At 45.7% G+C, this 13,048-nt stretch overlaps 1 protein-coding gene across 3 annotated transcripts in view; it reads right to left on the bottom strand.

Annotated features, from left to right (window-relative positions):
* The window catches only part of Ercc6 (ERCC excision repair 6, chromatin remodeling factor), a 65,869-nt gene extending 54,652 nt beyond the window's left edge, over positions 1 to 11,217 (bottom strand). The window contains exons 1-4 of one of the 3 annotated variants that reach the window (XM_021182209.2): positions 10,930 to 11,217; positions 7,505 to 7,940; positions 5,468 to 5,588; positions 3,440 to 3,551 (exon numbers count right to left, since the gene is read on the bottom strand). In XM_021182209.2, coding sequence (XP_021037868.1) covers positions 3,440 to 3,551; positions 5,468 to 5,588; positions 7,505 to 7,926 — 655 coding nt within the window. In that variant the 5' untranslated portion in view covers positions 7,927 to 7,940; positions 10,930 to 11,217. Of the gene's footprint in view, positions 1 to 3,439; positions 3,552 to 5,467; positions 5,589 to 7,504; positions 7,941 to 10,665; positions 10,735 to 10,929 lie in introns of those variants that run through there. The other 2 variants (XM_021182211.2, XM_021182210.3) reach the window with 2 other exon arrangements.
* Between the last annotated feature and the right edge of the window lie 1,831 nt (positions 11,218 to 13,048).

Below are 13,048 nucleotides of genomic sequence, written 5' to 3'. Positions count from 1 at the left end.
CCAGCAAAATACTTTATCCTGTAATCAGAAACAAAAGACCTACCAGACCAATGTCACCAGTCAGTTTTCCACTAACCTTGCATTGAAATAAAATATACATCAGAGTATATAAATCATAAGCCCCAATGACTAGTCAGAAAAAGCTCCAAGAATCTATAGTTCTACATCAGCATCCAGATCAAGTAATAGAAATCAAGAACTAGTGTTCCCAGTGCACCCTCTCTGCCACCTTCTCGGCCTCCAGCCTCCCCTGAGACACTGACAGGCCTGACTCTAAGAATGACTCATGCCTGGCTCTGTGTTCCTGTCTGCCTGCAATGCCTGGCATTCAGCATGAAATCCATACTGATTTAATGTTCAAATGGACTGAAATTCATTAACTGACTGTTACTAATATCCTTTTCTCTTTCTACTATTAACATAGTTTGGGTGGTTTCTAGGCTTGGGCTACTATGAATACTCTGGTATATATCCTTTGGTAATAAAAGATATCTGATTCTTTAGTATGCTAAGGTTTAGCAGACACTGCTGAAAAGATTTGAGAAGCGGCACTAGCTTAAGTTTCAGTAGTGTTTAAGAATTCAAACTGGCCCACATCTTGCCATTCCATGACTTCAATGATTTCCAGTGAAAACAGGCCTTTCAAATCCATGCCTTATGGACAACTGCTGTTGTGTCCAAAATTTTGTTCTTAGTCTGTCTTAACCTTTCGTCTAGTTTTTTACTGCGTCATAAATTCAAGTCCTATGCATGTTCTACTACTATCTTCTCCCACCTTCTCTGCAACCTCCCTTCTCCAGTTCTGAACACTCTCCTGACAGGCAGAAGCTCCTGGCTGTTTCTCAAATCCATTTAGCTGTTAAACTGCTCTCTTCCTGTGCACACTTTACACTTGTGGTCTTGCTTCAGTCCTTGCCTTGCCTGCTCCAGGATCATGATAGTGTCTCCCTGTGTTATGTTCTCAGAGCCTTTTTATCATTAACATTCAGGTCTATAAACTGCCTGGAGTGTATTTTTGGTTGTAATATGTGTAATGGATTGAGATTCCTTTATTAGTCTTCTGATCAAAAGATTGCTCATTACAGCCCTGCTCAGGATCTTCATCACCATCAAGTGAATAAACACTGGTGGACACGTTTCCAGGGCCTTCTATCCCATCCATCAGCCTGGCTGTGTATACAACACTGACTTAGTCACTACAGCTTTATACTAGACATTGGCATTCTGTTTTCTTTTCTTAGATAAGGAGTGGTAAGACAGGGTCTTACTCTGTAGGCTATAACGGCCTCAAATTCACAGCAAACCTGCTGATTCAGTCTCCCAAGAGTTGGGATTGCAGATTTTAACACTAGCTTGCTAATAACCTCTACCTTCAGCCTATGTCTTATACATGCCATTTGTCATCTTTTTAAAAGGCTCAAATTTATATTGGGGTAGCATTGAAACTACAGCTGGCTAAAAATGTCATCTTTATAATACGGAATCACCCAGCATCAACCACAGTATATTGCCACATTTGCTTAGACTTTTCTTTGTCAATAACATTTTGCAGTTTTTAGATATATAAAACATTTCAGAACTGCTTTTTTTCCTAAGATTTATTTCTAGGTCTTTGGATTATAACTGATACTTATATTAAATTTTATCTTTTATTCTTCCTAGCATACAAAAATAACTAATTTTTATGCACTATGTATTCAATGCTATTATTAAAAGTCTTGTGGTAATTCCACAGCAATTCTTCTGTATCTTCTACATAAGCTACCATATAGCTGTGAATAATGATGAATTCCTTCTTTCCCACTTTACTCAATGGGCTTCTTTCCTCTACTCAGACAGGACCATGTGTGGCTGAATAGAGAAGGGACGCAAGTGTGCCTGCTGCCCTGCAGGTCACACTGGCTAAGGCAGATCCCCAATCTGTCCTCATCCCACCTACATGCAGAAGGGGCTGCTGCTAAGCTGTGTAACCACCATTGGAAGCAGTGCAGACATGTCCCCAGGGAAGCATGTGGGCAGCACACCCAACATCTGCTACATGGCTTCAGATGTGCTGAGAGAGGTCCACACCCAGCAGTACAGAGCCAGGCTCCCCAAAGCCTGGCTACTGGCATTCAGCTCTACAGCCTCTGCAGACAGGGCCCAGTAATGGCTAGTGGTCAGATGGGAAAGTATCCTGGGGACCAAGAGCTCAGAAAAAAAAGGGGCTGTGGATTTGTAAGGCGTCAGATCTCAGGTAGCTGCAAAACCCATGGGAAATGGAGGAGACAGACCAGGAGAGGAAGCAACACAAACACTCAACATGTCCTAAGCAGCATCAGCATTTAAGATACTGCCAGATAAGTTACCAACAATAGCAAACCAGAACTAACCAGAGGGCAGAAAAGAAGCTAGGACACAGGAGTCCGACACTCTCTCAAGGCATCATCAGGCTTAACCTGGCAAAGGTGAAGAGGCCTCAGGATTTGCAGAGGTATCTATGAACGCTGCATCAACAGAACTAAAGAACTCAGGCTTCAGACAGGGAAGATCCCCTTTACCAATGAGAAAGCTGGTACCCAAGTGGCAGGAACCTCGGCAGGCCTGATGGAACACATGAGATTGAACTTTAGAAGCAAATCTAAAGCCAGGAGTGAGGAGGCACACCTGACACAGGAGGACAATTTTGAGACTAGCCTGAGGTACAGAGTGAGCTCTTGCTTTGCGTGACAGGAGGAAGGGGGGAGCACATTGTTTTTCTCCATTGTTACATTCTTCATACAAATCCTCTTGTCTATGTGAAAAAAAGTTCCAGGAGTTAGCAAAGAATGTTTGCTTGATCAACCAAACTCTATTAATCTTTAACCTATGTTTTAAGCAGAAACTGGCCAAGTAACAACCAACAGTGTGTAAATACAGACACACAGAAAAAAATACTTAGTTTGGGGGTTTATATATTTTCCCAAGAGATTTTTCCAAAGCACGGCTGTCCTGAAGAGAACTTGAAATGGACTCCTGGCCACAACCTAACCTGAATCTAGCCTTTCCTTACGGAGGAGGGCTTGAAAGCCTGTCATGCTCCTTAAAGACTGGACAGTGAGGGCAAGCCTACAGATGCTGGCTGAGGAGCTAAGACTACAAAATGAACCCAATCAAGATACTAGTTCTCTTTATCAAGTTAATGTATAAGAATGTGCAAATCTCTGATTTATTAAGCCTAACACAAGTCTGTGCCAGTAACCACCAGAAAGAACCGGTTTAACATTTTATTTTAGTCTCTAAAAAGCATGTGTGCCTTAAGAGCTCTGACTCCGCAGGAAAATAAGATTTCCCCAGACCCATTTGACACAGGCAAAGCAACACATTAGTCTCAAAACTCAAAAGAGTCTCACAGACACCTCCCCTGAATACAAGCACCAGGCATTAAGTAAGAGCATGCCAAGCTGCCCCACATCCTCACCTGCATCGTCCTCCTCTAGGCTGGCATGATCCAGTTCCACTTGGACCCCGGCCCCTCCGAGAATGGCCTGGAGACGTTTCTGTTTTGCAGTTATCTTCTTTAGCTGTTGTTCCTTAAGTTGTAAACCCCGAATACAAGATATATAATACAGTGATTTATTGTTAAAACGAAGACTGCACCACACAATTTTAAACTTTAATCAAGAGTAAACAAAAACCCCACATGGTAACATCACTACTGAGCACCAGCTGAACAGTTCCCACTTTCCTGCAGCACGGAGTATTCCGGCCCAGCCAGCCAGCCACACCCACAGGCAGCCCTCGCCCTCGCCCTCGCCCTCAGGACAGAACCCTGAGCTCACATGCACTAACTTGGGAGGTGGATATGTTCTCTGAGTTCCCTCTATACATTCTGCATACATCATTAAACTCTGTTTCTGACCTAGGAAACCAACCAGCTACAGCAGGCAGCAGCCCAGAGTGACAAGAAATAAAAATCCAAAAGGTCAGGCCTCTGGAGGCCTGGCCATGAATGGCAGCCTTTGGCGTACTCAACCCCATCAAAGCTTTGAAAGACACTATGCTAAGGCTTCTTCCCATGTACCTCAGACTCCTTTCTGTCTCCCTTGACATTATGAGAACTCAGGTATGTGGCCTTCCTAAAGCTTCAATTAAGCCTTAAGTGCTTCAACTGTCTTCATGCAGAAAAGAGTTCTTGCCTAGTACACACAGGCCCTGGGTTTGATCTCTAGCATCAGGTGAGGGACAAAGGCAAACACAAACAGTATGCTACCATGACTTGCAACTTGTTTTCTCAGGCTTCCTGTATCCTGCTCAAAGCACTTTCCCTTTGAAAATCCTAAACACAGAATATAATTAGGTCAGACCACGACCCAGTCACCTAACAGCTGGTTCTCTCCACCTTAAAATTCCAGCCCACAAGAAGCCCAATGTCCTTCCTGACTTATGAAGGCTCCATCTACACTGAAGTACTGCCAGCTTGGACATTTGGGTTGCTACTGTAGAAATGAAGAGCTCAGTGAGATAATAAAGAAAGGCTACACTACAGAGTCTACACACTGCCCTCAAGTGGAACTCACAGGACAAGTATGCCACAGGCTGCATTCCGTCAGCCATAAACAGAGACACCTGCGGGCTCGGGGCCAGAACCATCAACGCTAGTTAGTCATCCCCAGCTACCGCCATCAATTCCCACACAGTGGTTGTTATTCAAACCCCAAAAATGTTTCAGCCTTCACAAAGCTGTATATAAGTCCTATTTTTTTATATAAATCTTATTCTTAAAAGCCTCAGAAAAGCAATATCAGAGGCAATAGTCCCTTCCCACCCCCAAGTTCTCTGCCTCTATGCAGCCCCGTACAGCTGTGTGAGTGGTAATGGCTGTATCTGCAGGAAATGAGGAGAAGACACTTGGTAAGCCAGACCCAAACAGGATAGCTAAGTTCAGACAAAATAGACAGAGAGAGAGCTCTGGCCCAAGCAGAGGCTGAAATGGAAGAGTTAATGCTGACATTCCCTGTCCATGAAAGAGCACAAAACCACAAGAACTACTCCTGAGTATGGATGGATGGATGTGTGCATCCACATATATATATGGATGTGTCTGTACATATGGGTTAGCAAAAATACTGTGTAGCAGAACAAGCAGAAAGGCACCCAAGTGGTTCTACTGTGGGGCTAGAGAGGTAGCTCAGAGGTTAAGAGCAATAACTACTCTTACAGACGTCCTGGGTTCAGTTCCCAGTACCCACATGGTGGCTGACAACTATCTGTAACATCAGTTACAAGGGATCTAGTGCCCTCTTCTGGCCTCTGTATACACCAGGCACACACATGGTACACATACTGACAAAACACTCATACACTTAAAATAAGAATCAATCTTTTTAAAAAATATGTTTCTATTATACTGTTATTACCCATAGCATATGTACCCTCCGGAATCCTTCCTAAGCATTTAAATGGTCCTTAAATGTACTGCCGCGCTCAGTAGGTTACTTAGCGTCACCTTGTTATACTTCTGTCGCTTCACAGAATCTAGTTTCCTGTTGATGTCTCTGCTGCTGGCAGCTTGAGGGCTAAGTTGCTCTATAATTTTATTGATTTGCCTCAGGGATGTTGTACATGACCTGAAAAATAAGAATAGTTGTCTGTTTTTCTCCATGGTAACATTTTCTTAGCATAAAGTAGAGAAAATGCTAGAAACACATCTATCTTACTTCTTATGAGCGAAAACCTGAACAGAACTGAAGCAGAATGCACTCTTAGAGCCACAAAGTCACCAACAGTGTTCCTGTCTTCTCAGGTGGTTTAAACCAGCCCATGAATATTTGCAAACTGACTCTTTTCTAAAACAAGCATTTTTTAGTGTCTATTTATTCAAGACAGTTGGATAAGGACAGAACTCAGTCCAAGTTTCCTTTTATATACGAAGAAACTGATACACATCATGGAAGCCTCCCAAAGTTTGAAAAAGTCCTAAAATGCTTAATTATTCTCTTAACTCACTTATCTATGCAAATATTTTCCATCCACAGAACTGCAAATTCCTCTACTGTAGCAGTAACCTTCATGGTGTAAAGAGAAAAGAATAATTGAAAATTAGTTGCTGCTTCTAGTTTTTAAAAGAGAAAATCAAGCCGGGCGTGGTGGCGCACGCCTTTAATCCCAGCACTCGGGAGGCAGAGGCAGGCGGATTTCTGAGTTCGAGGCCAGCCTGGTCTACAAAGTGAGTTCCAGGACAGCCAGGGCTACACAGAGAAACCCTGTCTGGAAAAACCAAAAAAAAAAAAAAAAAAAAAAAAGAGAAAATCAATCTCATGACTTGCTATTTGTATTCTTTGCAGACTTCAGAGTAACAGTGCAAGTCACTAGCTACTTAAGGCAGTATTGTCCTCTAAAACCTGTACAGAAAGTGGACACAGTTCCTAGAGCAATCGTAGAAGGTGGGCCACTGCACAGAACAAGAAAGGTTTCAAAACACTTAAGCAAAAGATGTGCTACTCAAGGAGTGTAAACAAATAATAATAACAATAATCATGATTTCAATTAAAACAAAAGAACTTATCAAGGAACTGTTACCAGAAAGAAATGTTCTTTGAGCATCCATAGAAACCTAGCAACAGCCCCGCCATTGGGTAGTGCCTCTAACTCTGTGCTCACTCCCCTGCCTCCTTCTCTAGCCATGCACTGGAGTTTCCCGATTTTCCACCCACTCTTGCTTCTATGTCTGACCTACCTAGACATCACCCAGGAGGACGAGTGGGCTCCATGCTTCCCTGCCTCCCTGCCCTTGGCCTCTCCCTGACCTGGCCTACACCTTCCCCACCAGAATACTTCACTCAGCAGAGCCCACGTCTATTTCCTCTACAACACAAATGAAGTCTTCATAAGACTGAACCTTCCTTTAAAGCCAAAAACAGGACACAAGAAAGATGAAGGGCAGGGAGTTTATTCTCAGTATTTTTATTTTTTTTTTTAAGATTTATTTATTTATTATATGTAAGTACACTGTAGCTGTCTTCAGACACTCCAGAAGAGGGCGCCAGATCTCGTTACGGATGGTTGTTAGCCACCATGTGGTTGCTGGGATTTGAACTCTGGACCTTTGGAAGAGCAGTCGGGTGCTCTTACCCACTGAGCCATCTCTCCAGCCCCTCAATATTTTTATAAATTAAGAACATTGTTTGGGAACAGCAAACTAGAAACTATAGGAGAGAGAAAGGGGTGATAGGCCCCAAGCGTTCCCTGGGTCTCAAGTATGAAGCTCCCAGAATTCACTTCGAAGAGCATCTGCATGTGCTGCCAGGAAGGCCTTGTTCTTCAAGACCCTAGGCAAGGTTCAGGGGTTGATCTAAGCCTATAGGCAATAACTATAGGCAATGTTATTCCTCCAGGGAGGGACAGGAACTCAAAAGGAAAATCGAGGATTGTCTTAACCAACTATTTCCCAAATGAGAGGTTCTATAAATCTCAGCTTTCTATTACCTGAATTTCCCTATTACACTTCAATGCAAACTCTGAAAAATAGAAGGCTCACACTCACATGAGGTCATCCAGGACTGACTGATACTCCTTCTCCGCATCAGCAAGCTGGGCCACACGGCTGGCCTCATGCATCGCACTGTCCACCTGCTCAAGCACACCTTGTTCCAGGACAGCCTGGTCATAGACGTCCACACCCAGGCCCTGCAGCTCCAGGGCCTGAGCACTGGGCTCAACTGCAGGGATCTGATGCCGATCAATGTGTAGCAGGGTCGGCCCCCGCCTTGTGGCTGCCAACACACAAGCTTCAGCAGATGTGGATGGCCCATACTCACAGGAAGTAGAGGAGAGGCACTCCCCTGCCTCTGAGACCCCACCATCCTCCTGCCCAACTGGCATGTCTTTGTAAGCATTGGCATGCTGACTTGGTAAACAGTCTTGCTCCTGAGGGTGAGTGGAGTTGGGAACTTCCTCGTGGAACATCCTCCACAAACTATCTAAAAAAAGAAAGCATTGATAAGCCTTTTGGTTGTTGATCAGTATACAGTGTCTTAAATATGTTAAATGCATGCGTTTCTCAAAACAGCACTAACCTTCCAATAAAATTAAGTTTCTAAAAAGAACAATTGAGGATAAAGAAAAGCTAACCAAGATAAACACAGTGACAACAACAAAAGACCTGAGAAAGCCAGTGGCCCAATCCTAAGTGACAGCAGCCTCAGAATGTTCTAAAACAGGTAAACTGACCCGGCTGCTGTCTTGCCAGTCAGCACCTTCACTGGGCTGTGGCACAGAAGCTTTGTGTGAGAGCAGCCTAGCCAACTGTGCAGTGCGTTTATCAGTAATGTGAGAACTACCGGAATCACACTAGCAGCTTCTAAACTGAGCCCCCATCTGGTGAATGGATCATATCAGAATCTTGAAGATTAAGGGAAAAACCCTCAAAGATACATCCATTTCAAATGCAGTCATCAAATCTCTACCCTCAAGGCTCAGGGACCCATGTGGAAGAGGAGGGGGAACAATTGTATGGGTTAGCATCTGCTGAAAGGAAGTAAGGTTTACAAAGGAGTCCAAAATAAAAAAGGGTAGCCTAGGTGACCAAGTCACAAGTGAATTCAATCACAACAATGACTCTCAGAAAGGAAGCAGACAGGAAGCTGAAGTGGAGGTGGCTGAGTTTGTCACAAGTCACAATACTGACACAGAGTGTGGTCTCAATGCAAATCTGAGTCCAAGGGGGAAGGGAGGGGCTGGGCAGATGTGGACACAGTTCTAAGAGCACACAGACCTGGCAAGAAAACAACATAATGTCCTTCAGAGATGCTTGAACAGAAAATTGTGCGCAACCAGGGAAGGTCCAGAAGGCATAGCACTTTATCTGCCACTAGCTGGAGAGTGACACCTGGTGCCCATAGATGCAAAAGGGAGTTGACAAAGAAGATAACTCCACAAGGAAGAAGCCTGGGCCTTTCCTTGGTCAAAGTTAGGATGGGGGAGGGGTGTGAGAAAAATGAGTCTGTCCATGAGAAATGAACACTGCAGGCGTGTGCTTTCCAAAATGATGGATTGGCAACACTCCAGTGCTGCCCAGTTCCCTCCTCCTGTAACCAGTAGGCCTTGGAGAAAAGTCATTCCTTGGGATGGTCACAGAAGTGGTAGAACAAAGGAGTAAGAACTGAAAGGGGCCAAGAAGAGCAGCTGAAGTTAACAGCTTGGAGTTCATGGTGGGAGGGGAAAGAGGGCAAAAAGCTGTTTAGCTTCTAGCTATAGCCAGAACAGAGCTTGCGTGTGTGGGCGAGAGAATGCACATGGGGGTTGGGAGGAGTATAATGTAAACTTGAAGGGTTTGATCAAAGCACTAAAGTTTCAGAGGTGAACTAAATCACACATTGACAAACTTACTGACTCAATCAAATGAGGCATGAGGCAGTTCCCCCTAGTCCCCTGAGAGGCCAGGCATTTAAAGAAAAAATGGCTTTAGTATAGATATATACAAGGGCAACTGTGGTGATGGCCATAAAAAGAAGTTACATAACTCGGCAATTAAGAGAGACCTAAGGCTCGGTCTTAGCGCCATCTTCCTTGAGACTCCTACGCCGTGAGAGCGAAGTGAAGTGGCGGAAGAAGAGAATGCGCAGGCTGAAGCGCAAGAGAAGAAAGATGAGGCAGAGGTCCAAGTAAGCCAGCCCATGCACCCACTACGCCTGCAGGAGCAGAAGTGAGGGATGCTGAGGGCCGGGACAAGCTATCGGACTGTGTGCTGCCATCAGTAATGAGTCTCAGTAGACCTGGAACGTCACCTCGTCGCGATCGCCTGGAGAAATGACCGCCTTTCTTACAACCAAAACAGTCCCTCTGCCCTGGACCCCCGGCACTCTGGACTATCTCTGTTCTCTTGTGGCCAAGTGTAGCTCGTGTACAATAAACCCTCTTGCAGTCAGCTGAAGAATCAAAAAAAAAAAAAAAAAAAGAGAGAGAGAGACCTAAGTAAAACTGTGAAGGTAAGGTGTGAGGTGGCCTCTCTGACAAAGTGTCATTCTAAAAGATTAATGAGATTTAATCAAGGTCAAAAGTAGAGTTAGCATCTCGAAATGAGATAATGAATAAAGGGATGGAAGTCAGTGAGAACTTCTGTAACCAAAATTCAAGAGCTGATTAGAGTATTGCTCACTGTGTAAATCTTTGAGAGTCGTTCCAGATACATCTAAAAGTTGCAAAGCTAGGAAAACAGACTTTTGACTTAGGTTTTCTACAGCCACAACCGAGCTGGATTAGGGTCTGGAGAGTTATCTGTACATAAGCACGGTGTTGAAGCGAGAAGGGACAAGTTACACGGGTCCAGGGGGGGAAAATGCTCTTAAATTATATTTCACTGAAATGGCTCTCCAAGAGTTTAAGGATGCGTGACAACGGCAGAACCCAATTAATGCTCGTAAAAGACCAGTTTTGGATAATAGAGAAATAGCAATGCAGTGCTAATAGGATGAAGTCAGGAGGAAAACGACGAGAGGGCTCGGAAGAGAAGGAGAGCGGTGAAGATGACACCGCGAGGGGTACCGGGTTACAGCACTTACAGCTCTGTCCCTCCCACTCAACTTTGCATCTTACGGAAGACGCCGGGTATGCACCTCCCTGACTCTCCCTCTCAAGGGCACCATCATCGTCATCTAGACCCAACAGAGCCCTGTAGGCCCTGCACGCCAGGCCCCATTCACAAACCCAGAAGCAGATGCAAGGGGCTGGTCCGCGCCCCGACTGCCCCGTGCCCTCCGCTCAGGTGAGAGCCGGAGCCGGCGCCACGCGTCACTTCCGGTTTCAGGTGCGCCTGCCGGAAGATACCCGGCCCACGGGCGAAGCCGCGGCGCGCTCGGACGGGCTCCGCGGCAGAAGGCTAGACGCCCACGGCGCGGGGCCACAGCCGCATGGAGAGCCCGAGGCGCAGGTACTCTCACCCGGCCTTCTGTCCGGCTGCCGAACACTCACCCAGAACCACGCGGCTGCCCACACGAAATCTTCGTCGCTACGGCCGCGACGGAGCGTTGAGACAGACCTTAGCGCATGCGCCCTAGGTCTGTGCTAAGCACCGCCTCTGGGGGCGGGCAGGACCAACGGCGCCTGCGCCTTGTTGAGCTGTTTGTAAGCAAGGGTTTGCCACGTGCGTTGACCAAGGGGAGCCGCGCGTGGCCTTTGTCCTGGGCTAGGTTGGACTGTGTGGTCAGTCTGTAGCCATTTGGGCGGCTTGTATCATTCTTCGCAAATGTTATCTAGTTTTATGAATTAAAAGATATTACTAAGTTATTTCTCCGTCGCCACCGGTGAAATAAACCAATTTAAACCAGATTATATTAAAGGCAGGTTTATTGGGAGGCGGTTGTCTATCGAGTTCACTGGCCCCAAGGGTTGAAGTCGCCATGGGGGGGGGGGAGGAGAGAGCAAAATGCCTGGATTTTATTAGGAGGAGCCTCTGAACCTGGGCTGGGAAGTTCAGGGTTATGGGGCAGGGTATGCCAGGTAGGGACTGAGACAAGGTATGCCAGGTACGGACTGAGGGATGCTGGGAAAACCTGGAGGCTTTTATGTAAAATACGCATCTCAGTCCCTTGTCCCTGGGTCTGAAACCAAGCTTTTTTTTTTTTTTAAATTTGGTTTTTCGAGACAGGGTTGGACCAGGCTGGCCTCGAACTCAGGAATCATTTTTAAAGAAAGAAAAGGGAGTCTGCCAATGAGTGACTAGCTAAAGGTGCTCAAATCCTTTGCTTTGACATCCTCACCTCACCGCCTTAGTCATCTGGCACATCTTAAAATCGAAGAGGAAAACGTACCTTTATGACCGCTCACCAGCACCACCCCAAGCCCTGGGCAGAACACCTGAGTGCATGTACAACATGCAGGTCTACAACAGATGGCTTAACTACATTAAGTCACTTAATACTTGTTAACTAATATTAACTATCTAAGCCAAGTAGTAAAATTCTTTACTCAACCAAGAATCCTGGAGGTGGTCTCGCTTAGGTGAGAATTTACAAAGAGAAAGCCCAGTTTCCCAAGAGGTAGCTGAATTAAACTGGGAACTAATTAGCCCAGAAATGCCAAGAATAGAGAAGGTGGAATTGTCAGGGTCCTTGGCACGAAGTCCAGTGTAAAGGCACAAAACTGAAGGAGGGGTGTTTGGGGGCAGCAGTGAGAGGCTCCACACTGACATCCCCAGCAGCCCGCCAGTTTATGAAGAAGAGTCAAAAGATTTCATTAAAGACATTTTAATCAGGGCTTAAGCTCAAAGGTTAAGGAAAGGAGGGGCTCTGGGAAGCAAGTGAAACATACATGTGTGCGTGCTTCTCGGAGAGCCATGACTGTCATAGCATTAGCCAAATAAATATTACATCTCAAGAGATTGCTAAGAATTCTCTGCACACACCACCCCTCCTATTGTCCTTCTAGTAAATCAGATTATAAGGTAACTCTGGAGATACCTCGGGTAGAAGTAAAAACAGGCTTGAGGTGGCCACCAAACCTCAGGACCTGAATCCTGTCTTCAGGACCCACATGGTAGAAGGAGAGAACCAACTCCCATACCTTGTCCTCTGAAATCCACGCATGAACATTATCTCTGTTCTCCTCCTCCTGGTCTACGCCTCAAGCTTATAAAGCTAAACTATAAAACCCCTGCCTGTGCCTAGAGGGATGGGATCATTTCCCCTGGCAGTGGTCTCCGAGCCCACTCTTCCCCGTCTTTGCTCTCGCCTATACCTGGTTCTTTACCCAGGTGCCCATAAGGACTTTGTTTCCTAGCTGTACCGGGGTATTAACAACGCAGTTGGGACCACTGCTGTGCTTGTGAAGTTTCTTACATAGGTTGTCTGATGGAAGACCTAACTGCATCACCTAAACAACCCTACCCAACATGAAAACCAACAGCTGACCCAGGCGTGGTGGCGCGTGCCGTTAATGCCAGCTCTTGGGAAGCATACGCAGGGGGATCTTAGTCCCAGGCCAGGCTGCTCTACAGAGCAAGTTCCAAACTAGTCAGGGCTACACAGAGAAACCCTGGCTTGAAAAATCAAAAGAGGAGGAGGAAAGTAGTTTATGGTAAGAGGATGGCTCC

The sequence above is a fragment of the Mus caroli genome, unplaced genomic scaffold (genome assembly GCF_978045245.1).
Source record: "Mus caroli unplaced genomic scaffold, Mus_caroli_1 scaffold_12, whole genome shotgun sequence".
Lineage (NCBI taxonomy): Eukaryota > Metazoa > Chordata > Mammalia > Rodentia > Muridae > Mus > Mus caroli.
Note: the sequence above shows the minus strand (reverse complement) of the source record. Positions and strands in the feature narration are given on the sequence as shown.